This window comes from Salarias fasciatus, chromosome 19 (genome assembly GCF_902148845.1).
Source record: "Salarias fasciatus chromosome 19, fSalaFa1.1, whole genome shotgun sequence".
NCBI lineage: Eukaryota > Metazoa > Chordata > Actinopteri > Blenniiformes > Blenniidae > Salarias > Salarias fasciatus.
This window is the reverse complement of record NC_043763.1, coordinates 24625132-24641468: the sequence shown is the minus strand read 5'-3', so window position 1 is coordinate 24641468 and position 16337 is coordinate 24625132. Positions and strand designations below refer to the sequence as shown.

Here is a 16337-nt window from a genome sequence, read left to right as displayed (position 1 = left end):
CCAGCATACAGCAGCGCTCAGGTTCCAGTCACATAAACAGCACATTTCAGGAATACAGAAAATTAAAATTTACAGAAAAATCTGTTGAAAATGTTGAATAAAAATTAAATTGAGAATTTAAAAAAAAATGTTAAAAATGCAAAGTGAAGACAAATCATGAAAGAAAACTTGAAAGCAATGTTAAAATTAATCTGAATATTGACCAAACATGTTGAAAAATCTATTGTTTTTCAGTTTAATTGTGAAAGTCCATGAAAAAAATCACTTAAGTCCTTTTTGGAATGCTTCCTATTTTTTCCTCCCAACGACAAAGAAGTGATATTTTTCCTTTTTTTAAAAAAGAAAGTTTTTGTAGTAGAAACTGAAGGAAAACAAATCTGCTGTTTCTTACAGTAAATATTAACAATTTAGGGAACTGAAATTGAGTTTGTCTAAAGATTACATTTCCACACAGCGTCTCCAGAAGGAAGAATCGTTTCGCAGATCCGTCTCAACTTGCCTAAATTTGTCAGGCTGAACTCCAGTCTAATCACCGATCACCCACTCTCCTCCCGTGTCCTTAAACGCCTCGCAGAATATCAGCAGATTGGTTATTTTAATCTTAAAAACATGTCAGACGGAAGGAGCAGCTCCGCTGGATCGGCCTGAGTGTGGAAAAGAGCCGGCAGATCCCAGTGAGGCGCGTCGCCCGGCGTTTGTCAGCGGATCGTATTTGGACTTGTTACTCCAGCTGGTGTGTGTGCGACGCGAGGACAGAGCGAACTGTTCCACCGATCAATCAAAGTGTTAATGATGGGCAGAGGAAGCGGCGTTCACACATCAAGCACCACCTCGCCGTCCCTGGAGTAAACACGAGGCGTGGAGAAGTGTGTGTTAACTCACAGACGCGTCCTCCCGGGACGGACGCGGCGTTTTTCTAAAAGTGTATTTTAATCTCCGGGGTGAACGAACGCGAGCGCCGCCGCCGGCTCGCCGCGCGGGTCACATCTGCCGCTCTCTGATTGACCTGGATTCTGGCTGCGGCATCGGAGCGTGGTAATTAGTTTGGCCGGGCCGGCTGGAGCCCCAGACACTGATTGATCGGCCGCAAATTAAAAAAAAGAGGTGCCAGCTGAATGAGATGCAGCGCCACTCGATAATGACGCCGAAAACGGCAGCTCCGGCGCCACTCTCTGATCTCGAAACGTTTAATACGTTCAAAACAAGTTTGTACTTGACACGAAGGGAGACGCAGCTCCTTTAAATAGACTGTGGATCATTTTTTTAAACGCCAACAACGTGATTTTGTCCAAGCTGTCAGATGCTGAGGAGGAAGTGGTCTGACCGACATTCTGAGCCGTCCTCGAACGCCTCTCAGCAGCGCGCTCAGCTGTGGACAGCGTTCCTGTCGGCTGCTGCACGCCTTTAAAAACACGCTGAAGAAACACTTGCAGTTGATGCAAACCACGTTTTTCATCTTCACTGTTTAATGATGATGTTTTGTTCAAGTCCGTAAAGCAGAATTATTTTGATAAATGAGTTTCACCTGTCGGGGGGGAAACACTTATCTGTATGGTTTTAAATCCCGGTTTAGGCTGCTGTTTCTTGTTTTTAACATCCGTTGAATCCTCAGGACCAGAAAAGACCCACGGTCTGAACTGTCCTTGAGCGCCACAGGCGGCGCCCTCGCTGCGGCTAAGCTAACTGTTCAGGCTAAACAGGCACAGCTCAGAAAGACACTCAAAACAAAGACAAACAAATGGATTTGAATCTCATTCAGGCTCATTTTTATTCTGATTGATGTGAAGTTCTTTATCTGTGCTTACATCTCTCATCACTGTTATGTTTTACAAAAGAAAGAAGCCTAAACAACGATGCCTTTTTAATCAGAAGTGTTCTATTAAGATACACTGTTCCTTGACTAAGTCTGATTTTTAAAATCTTTGTATAAAAGGACTCCATTAAAGGAAAACTAAACCAGCTGCTTTACACAGCTGGCAGAGTTCGGGTGGCGCCCCCCGGTGGAGCAAAGCTCCACATGTTTTAAAACCACTTCTGGGAAACCGGGGTTGTTTTTCGTCCGGTCAGCTTCTAACCGCGACTCCCTGTTGCAGCAAATCATGAAGGATCGCTGGATCAACGCGGGATTCGAGGAGGACGAGCTGAAGCCGTACACCGAGCCCGAGCTGGACATCACGGACCAGAAGAGAATAGGTACGGACCGGACGGCGGGATCACGGAGGAGGGGGTTACGGAGGCATATCTCGTTATTTCAGAGCTTTGAAAGAAAAGATGAAACGTGATGATGAATAAATAAAGGCGAGCTGCATGTGAAGGGAGGAGGAGGAGGAGGAGGAGGGGGCGGGGGTTACATAAGAGCAGCCGGGGTTGGCTGCCGGTGCACATGTGTCGGTACGAACGCCCGGCCACCGAGGAGCAGCGGAGAGCGGCCGCCAGACGGGTTTCTATGTTCCTGAGGAATCCCTCGCCGCTCAATAATACATGTGAAACTCGGTGTCCCCAAATGGGAGCACTGGAGAGGAGGAGGAGGGGGGCGGGGCTTCAGATGGTCACGACTTTTGGTGGAGAGCTCCACGGCTCTCTGTGGCCTCCACAGCCACGTCTCCTCGCGGAATGAGAGACATTCTCCTTCTTTCTCACGTTTTTAATCCACTGTTCCTCACTGAAGTTTCTAGATATCCTGATTATACAAGCCCGGCGCTCCTCCGGCCCCCCGGCTCTATTTCTAGACTCTGCTCAGAGACGTCCGCCGTCTTCTGTTAAACATCAAAACGCGTCAAAGCGCTCTCTTTTGTCAGAGGTCCCGCTGGATGTGAGCGCAGCTCGGCGGAACGTTTACGTAACCGACCCGACCTGCGCGCGTGAAGAAGTCACCTGACGGATAAATCAGCGTTTCCTGCGCGTAGCTCTGTTTTTATAAGGGAAATAAATCGGCGGCTGTTTGTTAAAGTGTCCTCTGAGCTGCGAGGTGACGTCCGAGGGGAGGAAGGGATCCGCCGCTCCGTCTCCAGGTGTTCCAGGCTCCATCCCTCCGTCTCACAGCCGCCATTCGTCACGTCTGCCAGAGGAGATTTCTGCGTGTCGGCGTGGAGAGATTTAATTCCAGCCAATAAGGAGGCGTCCGGCAGCAGAGGGAGGCGAGTGTAATGACATTAGAGCGGCTTTCAGAGGAGAGAGGGACGGTGGCGGTGGCGGGACGGTCAGACCGCCGTCTGAGGGGCTCGCCCTCCAAAAGCCGCCCAGCGCTTCAGTCCTGCAGGGAGTTTCAGTGAAATCCTTCAAAGTCTGATGAGATGAAATGTAGAAATGGCCGCAAAAAGAAGGAAGAGCTTTTTATCAGCAGTCTGATGTTCTGAGACATTACACAAACAGAGTGAAGCAACACGCCAACTACAGCGTTTTCCAAAACGCTGCTGTGTGAACGTGAATTAAGGACTGTGTGTTTTCATCTGAAACGTCCAGACGTCCATCAGGAGCGCCCTCCTCCTCCATCAGGAGCGCCCTCCTCCTCCATCAGGAGCCCCCTCCTCCTCCATCAGGAGCGCCCTCCTCCTCCATCAGGAGCGCCCTCCTCCTCCATCAGGAGCGCCCTCCTCCTCCATCAGGAGCGCCCTCCTCCTCCATCAGGAGCGCCCTCCTCCTCCATCAGGAGCGCCCTCCTCCTCCATCAGGAGCCCCCTCCTCCTCCTCATGCCTGATGGCGCAGTCCTCTGAAACTTTAATGAGCCCCCTCCCGTTCAGACCGGCGGGTTAAATCTTTCATGTGCTGCCTGCCGCGTCTCCTAAAAGGCCTCGTCTGTTCAGAAATGTAAGGATCGTCGTGACGGGAAGAGGCTTTTTGTCATTCTGAAGTGAAGCCGGTGTCTCCGGCGTCGCCTGAACGCTGATCAGGGCAGAGCTGCACTCGGAGACCTCGTCAGGCTGCAGCGCTGCTCAGAGAGGCTGCCGCAGCTCCAGGAAGTGGAAACAAGGAGGCCTTAAAGCCGGGAATGTTCCATTCAGAGTCCAGTGAACCGGTTAGAAGTTGGTTCTGTAGCTTAATCTTTCAGGATGTTCTTCATTTTTAGGTTTGATGTGGAAGCAGCAGCTTCAGACAGAAAGTCGACGAGGAAAAATAATCCAAATTCAACAAAATCAGTGTTTGTAGCATGGAGGACCAGAGTGTTTTCATGAGAGCCAGCCCTCCTGCAGGGCTTCTTTCTCGCCGTTTCTGCTGTTTTATTCCGACTCAGTCAGCTTTTGATTGGTCGGTTGACTCGCAGCCCGTGGAGATGAGCAGCCGCCTGTTGTCTGTGTGCAGATGTGATGGTGGGGATGGGCTACAACCTGGAGAAGATCCAGGACTCTCTGGCCAAGATGAAGTACGACGAGATCACGGCCACCTACCTGCTGCTGGGACGCAAGGCCTCCGAGGTACCGGCGCCGCGCCGCCATACGCTACACCGCTACACCGCACTGCACCCACCACATCCCCCACCTCCCCCTCCTGGAGCCGCTCCGCTGACGACGGCTGCACCGGCAGTGAATTGTGAGCTTCGTCAGCTGAGTGCCGCGGTTAAAATCCCCTCAGAGGCCGGCGGTGCCGCTGGAGCCGCAGCCGGGATGGAGGTACAGGTGCAGGGGATGATGGGAGGATTTATTGTGCTCCTGCAGAGAGAGGCTGAGGCAACGTGATCAGAAAAGAAAAGTTTCTCGCTGCCGAGAAAAACTAGGAGAAGATTTGAGGGGATTAAAGCTGCTTTGGAGCAGATGTCAGCGGCTCAGTGAAGAACCTTCAGTCAGATCGGGTTTTATTTCTCTGATAGTAAAGTCAAAGTGCTTCACAAGCGCTTGATAGAAATGTGTAGAAAGGTGAGTGTGAAGACTCAGCAGAAATATTTAGATGTGTAAGAAAACTACCGAAAGTTTCGGGACGTTTCATTGTTGAATTTTTTCATGTTTATTCTTGACTTTTTATTTGTTTTTGTGGAAATCTGGGATTGTAGCTGATGACATCTTTAATTTTTCTGTTTTCAACACAAATTAGGTCTACTTTTTATATACGGTACTCAAATGCATTTTTTTCACTTTAAAAAAACACATTCCTCAAACAAGAGCTCGTGACCATTGTTACTGAATATTTTTTAAAAATTTAAATTCAGGAAGTTTTTTTTCTAATCGTTAAAAAAAATTCAACTGAAATAAAGCTATTTTAAAAAATGTATTTAAGCTATATAGAATCTAGTTTTCTCAGTTCAGTTTAATTAGGGCGAGTGATGATTTAATGAAATCCCTTCAAACATGTTTTCTGTGTTGAATATTGAATGGATCAGATCAGTTCTCTCCAAAGTTTCATGTTTTGGTTCCGTTGCTGCTCTGTCATCTGGATCAGCAACATTTTTTTTACAGCGTGTGTGTGTGTGTTTCCGTTCATGTATATTTATGACTGTGTGTGGTGTGTGTGTGTGTGTTTGCCCCCACCAACAGCCGTATCAAAATGATTTTAATGAACCTTCCTGATGAAATGAAGCTAAAACGGAACAGAAATGTTTCTAAATGGGGAGACATTGTGTTTGAGTGATTATGTCGTGTGTGTGTGTGTGTGTGTGTGTGTTCTGCCCTCAGCTGGAGCCCAGCGAGTCGGCCTCCAGCAGCAACCTGTCTCTGGCCAAACCTCGACCCAACAGTGAGCTGAACGGACAGTCGCCTTCCCACCTCAAAGTCCAGAGGAGCGTCTCCTCCAACCACAAGCAGAGGCGCTACAGCGAGCAGGGTGAGCACACACACACACACACACACACACACACACACACACACACACACTCTGGTCTGGGAAGTGAGAATGCAGTGTCACTGAGGTGGCGTGAGAAGGATTTGAGGAGCAGGACTGACTGTGGATCTGGCGGCGGCGGTGACCTCGGCTCCGCCCTCCGGATCGGAGCGGTCACACGGCGGAAGCTCTTCAGCCCGCCGAGCTCGGCGACGGCTGCCGTGATGTAACGCCTCGTCGATAACCTTCATTTGTCCCGAGTCCTCTCTGCTGAAATGACACGCAGGCCTTTCTTTCACGCTCCACATCCAGCACGCCAATCCACAAAGTGCTCGCAGGTTTACCCGTTTTTATTGAATTAATCGCTCGGTGATCCAGGCGGTGGCTCAGTTCTGTGTTTGACGTGTTTAAATTTGACTTTGAGTTCATTGTGTTGCATCCAGACATGTTTTGACGCCCTCCATTAGTTTGGATGTGCTGGTAATTATGCGTTGCAGGTTTCTATATTTTTTGGAGTGTTTGAGTCCTGCGCTCATGTGTGTGTTTTTCCGGTCCGTCTGTGTGCAGTGGGCCAGAACGTGCCCCCGGGGATGGCTCATCCCAAGAGGAGCCAGACCACCACGGCGGAGAACAGCTCCAAGGAGGAGGCCGGCGTGCAGCTCCGCAAGCCCAGCACCCCCGGCGGCCGCCCCGCCCCGCCCTCCAGCCCCCTGCTGGGCAACGCCAACAACCCCAACAAGGCCGACATCCCCGACCGCAGGAAAGGAACCACCACCTGCCCCAGCGTGAGTCCCCATGACCTTTAACCCCAATGAAGGGTCACAGTCAGCAGGTCGCGGTTCAGAGGCTCCGACGTGACGAAGAGCTGCTTCTGGCTCAGATCTAACTCTGAATACCAGTGTTTTTTTTTTTAACCCTCTCACTGTGAGCCTAAATCTCTGATCTTGTTGATTCTGCCTGAACATGAACGCCTGAAGCTCAGGGTTTCATCTGGACGCAGCTCGTTGTCACGCCGGAGCGTCTTCAGGCTGACTGTGAAACTGGTCTGGTTCTGTGATCCGAGTCGCCGAAGCGTCTGTCAGTCTCACCGTTCTTCCTGCTGAGACGTGTTTTTCTGACTTTAACCTGGACGCTTTTCGCCGTCTTCATCCGTGACTCCGAGCGACTTTTTGTTTTGAAGAGGAAATCCAGCTCAGCTTTCCTCGTGTTGAGAAAAGCTGGAGCGGGAAGAAAGGAGCATAGAGCCGTGATTGTGTGGGACTGGAGCGGCGTGAAAGCTGATCAATGCTCTCATCATGTGCTTCCACCTGAGTCCCCGAGGGAGACGTCTGAGAGGACTGAACTCTCTGTGCTCCTCATGGCGGCACCGTGGGTAACGTCGGCTCGAGGTTTCAGCTCTCAGGAAAATGAAAATGTTTTGATAGAACTGTGAAAGCTGAACCGGCTCAGCTTGTTTCCTCGTTTCTGCGTTGGAACGGCAGGATGTCTCGAGTGGAAATGCATTGTCACGTTTTGCCCCGTTTCAGTGGAGACGGAGTCGGGCTGTTGTCACAAAAAGCGATGGCCTTGACTTGTGCCTGATCAAAACCCGAGCTAATGTTACTTCCCGATATTGGCTTTTGACTTCGTCTGATTAAAAATGTTTTGTAATTGAGCTGAAGACTTCTTCTGTTGGAGCCTGATTCCAAATGAGCTGGAGGCGCGACACGATTCTCTTGGTTTTGGTTTTCTCATCTCATCTGTGACCGATGTTTGTGAGGAAACTGTCTCGTCTGGCGCCGGAGGCTCGACAGTAAAAAGCTTGGCTGTTTTCTCGTTGTTTGTGTGCAGAATAACTCGGCGTCGGCAGGGATGACCCGCAGGAACACGTACGTCTGCAGCGACCGGAACAACACGGACCGGCTCTCCGTCATTCCCAACGGGAAGGAGAACAGGTGAGGAGCCGAACCGAGCCGAACCGGGCTGAAGTCCTCCGCCTTCATCCCACATTGGTTTTTCTGCATCATGTTTTCGAATTCCAGTGTTTATTTATGTATGAATTCACCAGAAGAGACTTCTGGACTTCTCCAGTTTGCGGTCTGGAAGCATTTTCTTTTTTTCTCCAGCCAGTTGGAAAAAAAACCCTCATTATGAGAGCGAATGTGGTGAAATTCAAGTGGGTTCTGGTCGGATCAGTTCAGAAATAACAGCATCCAGCTTCCAGCAGTTTTCCTTTTTCAGGAAGTGATTTCTGTTGTTGCTTCCCCTGATTTTCTTTTTCTTTTCCTCCTTTCTTCTGTTCACCTTCCCCTCTTTCTCACTGTCTCATCATCTTATTTTCCATATCTGCCTGTGTGTTTGTGACCGGGCGGGTTTGTTTTCTTAATGGTGGCACGACCAGCATGACCGAGATGGCTTGTGCCACCAGCCCCGCCTCCTCCGCCTTCGCGGCCGCCGCGCTCGGCGCCTCGTCCAGCTCGGTGCGGCTGAGGTATCAAACCGTTGGCCCTTTGTACGCTTGCCAGGCAGGCTGGGCCACGCTGCCCCACTCCTACTACGCTCTGGACTACTGCTCGCCCAAGTAAGACGGCAGGGAACCCCGCCCAAACCCCCCCGTCTGTCTGTCTCCGCCCGTGTCCGGCCCCTTCGCTAACCTGCACATCCAGCCGGCTTCACACTCTGTAACCCCTCAGACTAAACCATGGACACTTTTCCAGCAGCAAGGTTTCTGAAATTTGTGCTCATCAGCCACGAGGGGGTTTATCGAGAGGCGGCGGACGCGTTGATGCTTTGACCTGTGTATGATGAGCACAGCTTTCAGACGTGGATGGAACCGGAGGCACGAGCAGAGAAAAATATGCATCGCCACACTGAGGCGCGGCGGCGGCGGCGCCTTCGCTTCCGGTGTGCGATGATATTTTTCCGTGTCTTCGCCACAAACCGGCAGGAACTGAACTCTCACCAGCTCTGTCCCCCCCCCGAACTCTCCTCCATCCCCCGACCCCCACCCCCGTCCGTACTCCGAGCCTCGGACGGCACGCCGGCCAAACCCGCGCCGCTCGCCGGCGCCCCCTGCTGTCCCGCCATCGTCTGCTCCGTTTCAGTCCTAACTGCTCATCACTCATCCACTGCTTCATGCTCAGGGTTGGAAATCAACACGCGATAGTTGGAACATGAATAGAAAAAGGAACAGAGGCTGGTGTCAAATTACTGGACTCCATAGGGTTTTTTTTTGTGCCTTTGCCAGCAGCTGTAGCTTTAAGAACTTGATCTGCTGCTTCATTGCCGAAATCAGCTGGTATCATGAAGCTGGAGTCAAATTACGTGAAGTTTTGGTCTTTTATTAGAATTAAATCCAGCAAGATAATGAAGCAGGTGTCAAATTCCAAGGGTTGAGATGCTGATGTGTTGATAGGAGAAACTGGTGATTCAATGAGGCTGGAGTCAAATTACAGGAAGTAGATGGTTTTGCTGCATTGACAGTTTAGTGAGTGGTGTCAGATTACAGGAGCTTATGGTTTTCTCGATGCGCAGTGGGAGCAGGTGGAGCAGTGATGGTTCTGATAGAAGCAGCAGATCTGAAAATGAAGCTGGTGTTAAATTACAAGCATTTTGCTGTATGCTGAGCTTGGGAGTTACACTGGTGGCCAGTTTGAGATTATTATTATTTTTTTCAACAAAAAAGGCTAAGAATTAAAGTATATTTGGGAAAGAAAGAAATGTATAAAGAAAATTATTTTTCTCTTCGGACGGTTTGTCTCTCATTTGTTCATTTCCAACCCTGCGAGGTTTAACCAGCTGTAGGGCTAGATGTAGCTGCAACCAGCTCCGGGTCTGTTTGAGGAAGAGGAGGAGGAGGAAGAGGGAGAAGTGATGTTTCAGTGTTTCCTTTCCAATCGTTCACCTGTTCATGTGATAGATGGTGTTCTAATGCTGAATGCTCCATCGCTTATCCTCCAACAGCCTCATTCTTCTGGATTCTTCAGGATTAAACACCAGGTGGACGTGGTAGAACATAACAACCCTCCACTGTCATTTCACATTATTGATCAAAATAAACGTGATCCAAATATTTAATGTTAGTCAACATTCTGAATAAACAGCAAAATTTGGAATTTTTTAACATGTTTTGATTTTATTTTAAAACGCTGTAGCATCGTGCTGCAGCAGACTTTTATGATAAAGTTATGATGAAGGAACCAAACCTGCTCTGATCATGTAAAATCTAATTTACTGTGAAACTTTGAGAATCGAGTCTGAAAAGTTTCACTGTCAAACATGTTTCAAAGCTGGAATATTATGTAGAATACATCATAAAGGGTAACATGGAAAGATTGACGGTATATTGAGAATCTATCACAAACTAAACTGAATCAAAGTCTGCAGTAAAACATGATATTTCAAAGTTTGTCCAACTTGATTATCCTCTAATCTTTAAAGTTTCTCAGTCTTGTATCAAGCTTTTTGAAACTGTGTTAATACTCCAAAAATAAAACCTCTTAGAATGCTCTAACCGGTGGAGAACCGGTGAATGAGCTGACGTTTTACCGTTGATGGTTCAGAAATGTGAGGTGGGGTTGATTTGCGGTGAGGCCTCGACGTGGCCCCCTGCTGGTCGGCTCTGGGATCACAGCTGTGTTTCTGACCCCTCCCCCCTCCTCCGCCCCCCAGCAGCGTGGCCGTGTCCCCCGGCGGCCAGAGGAACCCGGTGGCCTCCACCCACAGCATCGCCAACGCCACCACGCCCGACCGCCTGCGCTTCCCCCGCGGCACGGCCAGCCGCAGCACCTTCCACGGCGGCCAGCTGAGGGACCGCCGCACGGCCACGTACAACGGGCCGCCGGCCTCGCCCACCCACTCGCACGACGCCACGCCGCTCTCGCAGACCCGCAGCCGCGGAACCAGCAACCTGTTCTCCAAGCTGACCTCCAAACTCACCCGCAGGTAAGGCGAGGGCCGTCGGGTCCGGCGCCGAGCCGTCAGACAGCAGCGTAGAGTCAGGACGGTTAGTCCCACGCCCGGGGGAGACGCCCCCGCCCGCTACGCCCTCATCTGCCCCCGGCGCTGCCCGGTTGCCCGCCAGAGAAAGTGAAACGGCTGTGAAGTCATGAAACGATGGCGTCCAATCCCCTGTTCAGCTCATGAGGTGTGGGACAGACACCCTGAAGGGGGCGCCACTGAGCTACCGGACAGACGGGATTCTGGTTAGTCATGTTAGAGAAGAAATCAGGAAGAAGAATTAATTTTAAAGTAATTAATTTTTAGTTTTGATGCAGCCTGGGGCAGTCTTGATGTGGTTTCGGTGTTCTGTAGACGGCTGTCGTTCAGTCGAGCTCCGCTTCGCCGTCACACACCCGGCAGGTTGTTATCTGCTGCCGTCAAAACGCTCAACTGGTTGGTCAGCGTCAGAAAGCAGGAGCCTCCAGCTGCTCCTCCGTGAGTCTCGGCCTCAGCATCAATAACTGACCGTCATGCAGCTGCCGGCCACTAGGGGGAGCTGCAGAGCTTCAAAAAAAAAAACAAAAAAAAACAGCACGTGATCTTAAAATCATGAAATTGTCGACTTCTGGCGACGCCGGCTGCATCAGGCTGATCGGGTTTGTTGAATTCTGACAGGAAGAAGAATGAGCCTCAGCAGCAGTGATTCTCTGGGCGGCAGCCGGGCAGCGTCCCGAAACCAGGAAGTGAAGTCATTTGATAAATAAAGACGAATCCTCCCTTTTCCACTGTTGATGATTCCAATCACCCCATTTTTGTTGACTCATTCAGTCCCTCATGCTGCCCTCTTCTCCCCCCTCACTCCTTTCACCATTTTCACTGTTTCTTTGTCTGGTTCTGTTGTAGAAACATGTCATTCAGGTTTACCAAAAGGTAGGACTCCTGTGCTGCCTGGCGAATGAAAAACAAACCAAACAAACAAAAAAAACCAACAACAAAACACTCATAACGAGAAAAAGCTCACTGAAAAAATCTTTTTTTTTCATTTCTGCTCTTCCTGAGAGTCGACTGAAGACGTGTTGGGCTGCTGGCACTGAACTAACACACTGCTGAAACACTGCCTCCCACACGCGCACACACACACACACACACACACACACACACACACCAGGTTCAATCCTCTCCATCACTCTCAAAGGAATAGTTTGATCTTTCTGTCTTGCACCATTTTCATTTCTTCTAGACGGATGAAAAGCGAGCGGCGGCGTTCCGGCGTTCTGTCCTGAACCGTCCGTCTACTCCTCGCTTCGCACGTCGCCTCTCATTTGGTTAATTTGCCGCTTTGCGGCCGGTTACCAAACGGAGTGATTACATTATGTCCGGCGTTTATGATCGAACCGCGGCGCTGGAACTGATTAAATGTTAGACTGGAGGTTTAACTTCAGCTGTGGGGTCATTTCGTGAGTGTGTGTGCGTGTGCGCGTGTGCGTGCGTGCTGTGTTAAAAATGATCACAGAGCTGGAAGGACGTCCTCCGAGGGGAGATGAGGGACGATGTCCAGGTGGAGAGTGACTCTCTGCTGCCACCAGGTGGACAGAGGTGGTGTTACTGACAGGGAGGTGCAGCAGCGCTGCATCAAAACAAAGTGCTTTAAAACCAGAGCACAGTCGTTTCTTCTGGTTTATTTCACGTTTTGTGGAGAGAGCACTGAGATGTAAAAACAGATATCAACTTGATGGACACAGAGTGAAAATAAAGTCAAACCTTTAATCTCCTGTTAGAACCAGTGATGAATATTAAAAAGTGTGTTTATTGTATTTATATATTCATACATGTCTTGTGATTAAAACAAATTCCTTCATCTTCTGTTTTCCCCTTCATGGTTCAGGAAAACATTAAATTCATGTTATACTATATTTTATAACGGCTGTAATGTTTTACTTTAATATTTAGTCTGGCAGACCCTTAATGTTTGGTGGATTATTCAAACTGCTGCCTGTGTTTTTTTTGTTTTGTTTTTGTTTTTTTTTTTAATAAAACTTTTAAATCTGAAGAGATTTGACATTTTGAGGAACTTCAAGTTCTTATGTCTCAAATATACAAATGTAAAGTAAAACTGCACAGAAAATCACCATGAAATCTCAAACTATTCCTTCATGAGATGAAAAAACACCTGAAAACACACAAACACCTTTAATCTGACAGCGACCACTTCCTGTGTGGAGCTGAGTGTGTGTGTGTGTGTGTGTTTGTGTCTGCGTGTGGCTGGGTGTGTGTGTGTGTGTGTGGGTAGGTGTAGGTGCTCTGAGGCTGTGTGAACCTGCAGCAGCTTTGCTTCCACTAACCGCTGACGTGTGACCTCTGACCTCTGCATGTGTTGCTCGTCCGCTCGCCTCCGTCTGGCTCGTCTGTTCTGACGGCTGCTGCTCCGGTTCCCACCGGGAGGAGGAACAACCCCGTGTGTGCGTGCGTGCGTGCGTGTGTGCGTGCGTGTGTGTGTGGTAAACTTAAGAGCTTCTCTCTTTTTTTTTTGACAGCCACAGCTTGTCTTTATTTTTGTTTCCGCTGAAGGTTTTTCCAGCTTCTTTTTTTCTTTTTTTTTTAATCTCAGTAATCAAACTTAAGACAAAACTGCAGAAATACAGAAAATCTATGAAAATCAACACTAATCTTAAGGAGTTTAGTGACTGAATTGGTCCAAAATATAACGTGACCGTTTTCTCCACGGTTTCGTGACGGAAACAGAAACGTCTCCTAACAGCCGCTAAACAGAGCGCAGGATTGTCGAGAAGCCTTGAACGACGCTGGTAGCCGCGAGAGAAGGGAGGTGGTTCGGTGGCTGAGTGGAAGCAGACGGAGGAAACGCTCCGATGGTTCAACCTGCTCGCTGGTTTGAGTGGCGCTCGGGCCTGGTGACATCACTTCCTGTCTGATCCGTCAGGCTGCACAGCAGACTGTCTGGCTCCAGTCCGGTCCCAGTCCGGTTCGTGTCGGGATCCGGCGGTTTCCCGTCAGTTTCTCTCTGCTGGTTTCCTGTCTGGACGCCTGGCGCCCTCTGCTGGTCCGTCCTCAGACGGCCTTCCTCCTCCAGCAGCCTCACCCTCATCATCCTCATCCTACCCCACCCCCACTCCACGTCTCACTCCGCTTTCTCTGTTTGTCCTCATTTCCCCTGGAGACCCTGAACGCACCACGCGTGGCGAGAGGCCGTCAGACGGACAGGAAGCTGGGGTCTGGCCAGCAGACTGGGCATTCATGAGCATCTCTGGGTTTAAAGCTCCGTTTGTCACTTTGGTCTCAAGTCGCTGCTTTTTGTTTGGTCGTGGAAGTTTTAAGTTTCACAGTTTGGGTTTAATCATTAAGTTTTCTTCACTTCCTGTTTTTTTTTTTTCTTAATTTTCTACTTTTAATTTGGTTTATTTAATCATGTCTGATATCTCTTCAGCAGTTTGTACGATTCGTCCTTATTTTCAGTTGTTTTTCAGTGAGATTTGGTCTTTCAGTGATTCTTTGATCGTTTTCCCTCATTTTGGATGATTTGTGTGTTTTTGCTCATTTCTCCCTCTTTTCGTGATTGTCCTCTGGTTTTTCTGAGTTTATTTCTCCTTTTTCTCTTATTTCTTTGTCTTCATGTCCTCTCAGTCGTGGTTTTTAGTGTGTGAACATCCAGCCTGAGGTCATTTTTTCTGTTCTTTAGGTGTATTTTTCTGTCTTCTTTCCTCATTCGGTCGTTTCTTGTGTTTTGGCCGTTGTTCTTCTCTCTGGTTTGAGCTCCTGTCCGTCACGTTTCCTCCCGCCTGTCGGGTTTCGGGTGGTTCTCGGAGCCTCCTGTGGCTCGCAGCAGGTCACTTTCTTCTGGTTTTGTGTTTCCGTCTCTTTCTCCGCTTCTGTTTTAAAACTCCTGAGTCTTTCAGTCTTTTCTGTGCAGCATTCAGTCTGAGTTTGGTCCTTGTGCTCACATGGAGTCGTGGAGCTGGTTTTTATCTCGCAGTGTCTTTTGTTCGGGGTTATAAACAGCCTGAAGCCCAGTTTGTTTGTTTGTTTGTTTGTTTGTTTGTTTGTTTGTTTGTTTGTTGCGGTCTGACGGCCTCCGGCTGCGTCTTGTCCTCTCCGGGCCTCCGTACATCCTCACTTTCAAACCTCTCATCACGTCTGGATGAGTTTTTGGTTCAGTCACCTCCTCCTCCCCCTCCTCACTGTCTGTGTGTTTCTGTCCTGGTGACCTTTAACCTTTGACCTCTTGCTGCTCTTCCTCTCTGCTCAGGGTCAGTATTGACCCGGCCAAACGGCAGACGGCCAAATCTGGTCCTGTCAACCCTTCTTCCCAGGGAGCGAAGACCCTTAGTAAGTCTCCGGCCCTCCAGTCTGTCGCCTGTCCTTCCTCCTCCTCCTCCTCCTCCTCCTCCTCCTCCTCCTCCTCCTCCTCCATCTCTCCCTGCTTCTCTCCATCCTCATGCCGTCCATCCAGTTATTCTGTCCTCCTCTCTTTTCTTTTCTTTTCTTTGGTTCTGCTCATGTGTTCGTCCAGATTATCCTCAGATTCCCTTCTTTCTTCCAGATTCAGGAGCAGAAGATATAGAGAGTTGTAGGAAGATGAAGATCTAGAGTAAGGGCCTGTCCCCCCCCCCCCCCCCCCCTCCCCCCTCCCCCCCTCCCCCGTCCCGGGTCGTGACTCCTCACAGCCTGTCCGGTCGACCTGGACCCGTCCAGTCCGTCAGTCCAGTCTCTGCACTCGTCCTCTTCTTGTCAGGACGTTGTTCTTGTTTTTCTCCGGGAGTCTCTTCCTCCTCTTCCTCTTCCTCCTTGTTTATCCGTGCTGCACGCTGCAGTGCATGCTGGGAGCAGAGAGGTGGTTTCCATGTGGTTTTTCCTGTCAGGGTCATATTTTCTCTGTTTGTGACGATTCAGCCACTGAAGCTTCTCCGAAACGCTGAAATCAGTTTGATCAGGTTTCCACTGATCCAGCGTTCAAACGTCCAGAGCGTCCAAACACACCAGGAGGACAAATGAGACGATGCACAGGTTTTCACTAAGAATTAGATATTTTAAAGCTACAAGGTGAGAAACATGTTTTCTTAAAATTGTTATTGTACATAGATTCAATATCTGGTTCATTTTATATATTTGATGAAGCTTTAAATGTTATTTTATTCTATTTAAATATGTGAAACGATAAAAGACCAAGTTAAAGTAAAACCTGAGGGTGTAAAATCATACATTACAAAGGGATACGTGAAGGCCATAAATGATTCAATTATAATAAAATTGAACTTAAAAAATGAAAAAGTAGGACATTTAAATAGAATAGAATAGGATTTATAATTGTACAGTTCCATTGGGGGGAAAAAGACATTTTAAGGGTTTTTTTTAAGTATTAATAAAAAGTAATCTTAAAGTAAAAATAATTTCTGTTGAAGTAAAAGTATCAAAAATAATGCAAATAAATCTTTAAGAGAAAAGATGAAATGTTAAAAAAAATTCATATGAAATTGCACAACGTTGTGTGAAGAGATTAAATGGATTTAACTATTAGAATTTAAGAAAACGTCTAGAAATAGAATAAGATCATTTTATCACTTCACAAATGTTTATTTTAAACTTCGTGTGTTCAGTTAGTTAAATTTCACTCAAGATGTTTTAGATTTTTACATTTTGATGATTTTTTTTGTCC

General features: G+C 48.5%; 1 protein-coding gene across 21 annotated transcripts in view; it reads left to right on the top strand.

The window, feature by feature from the left end:
* mark3a (MAP/microtubule affinity-regulating kinase 3a) overlaps positions 1-16337 on the top strand; it is a 44187-nt gene that overhangs the window by 25472 nt on the left and 2378 nt on the right. For 3 of the 21 annotated variants that reach the window (XM_030117742.1, XM_030117740.1, XM_030117741.1), the window contains exons 10-17: positions 2094-2193; positions 4301-4413; positions 5605-5752; positions 6317-6534; positions 7580-7683; positions 8130-8309; positions 10400-10672; positions 11573-11599. In XM_030117742.1, coding sequence (XP_029973602.1) covers positions 2094-2193; positions 4301-4413; positions 5605-5752; positions 6317-6534; positions 7580-7683; positions 8130-8309; positions 10400-10672; positions 11573-11599 — 1163 coding nt within the window. Of the gene's footprint in view, positions 1-2093; positions 2194-4300; positions 4414-5604; positions 5753-6316; positions 6535-7579; positions 7684-8129; positions 8310-10399; positions 10673-11572; positions 11600-14930; positions 15273-16337 lie in introns of all 21 variants that reach the window. The other 18 variants (XM_030117753.1, XM_030117755.1, XM_030117751.1 and 15 more) reach the window with 11 other exon arrangements.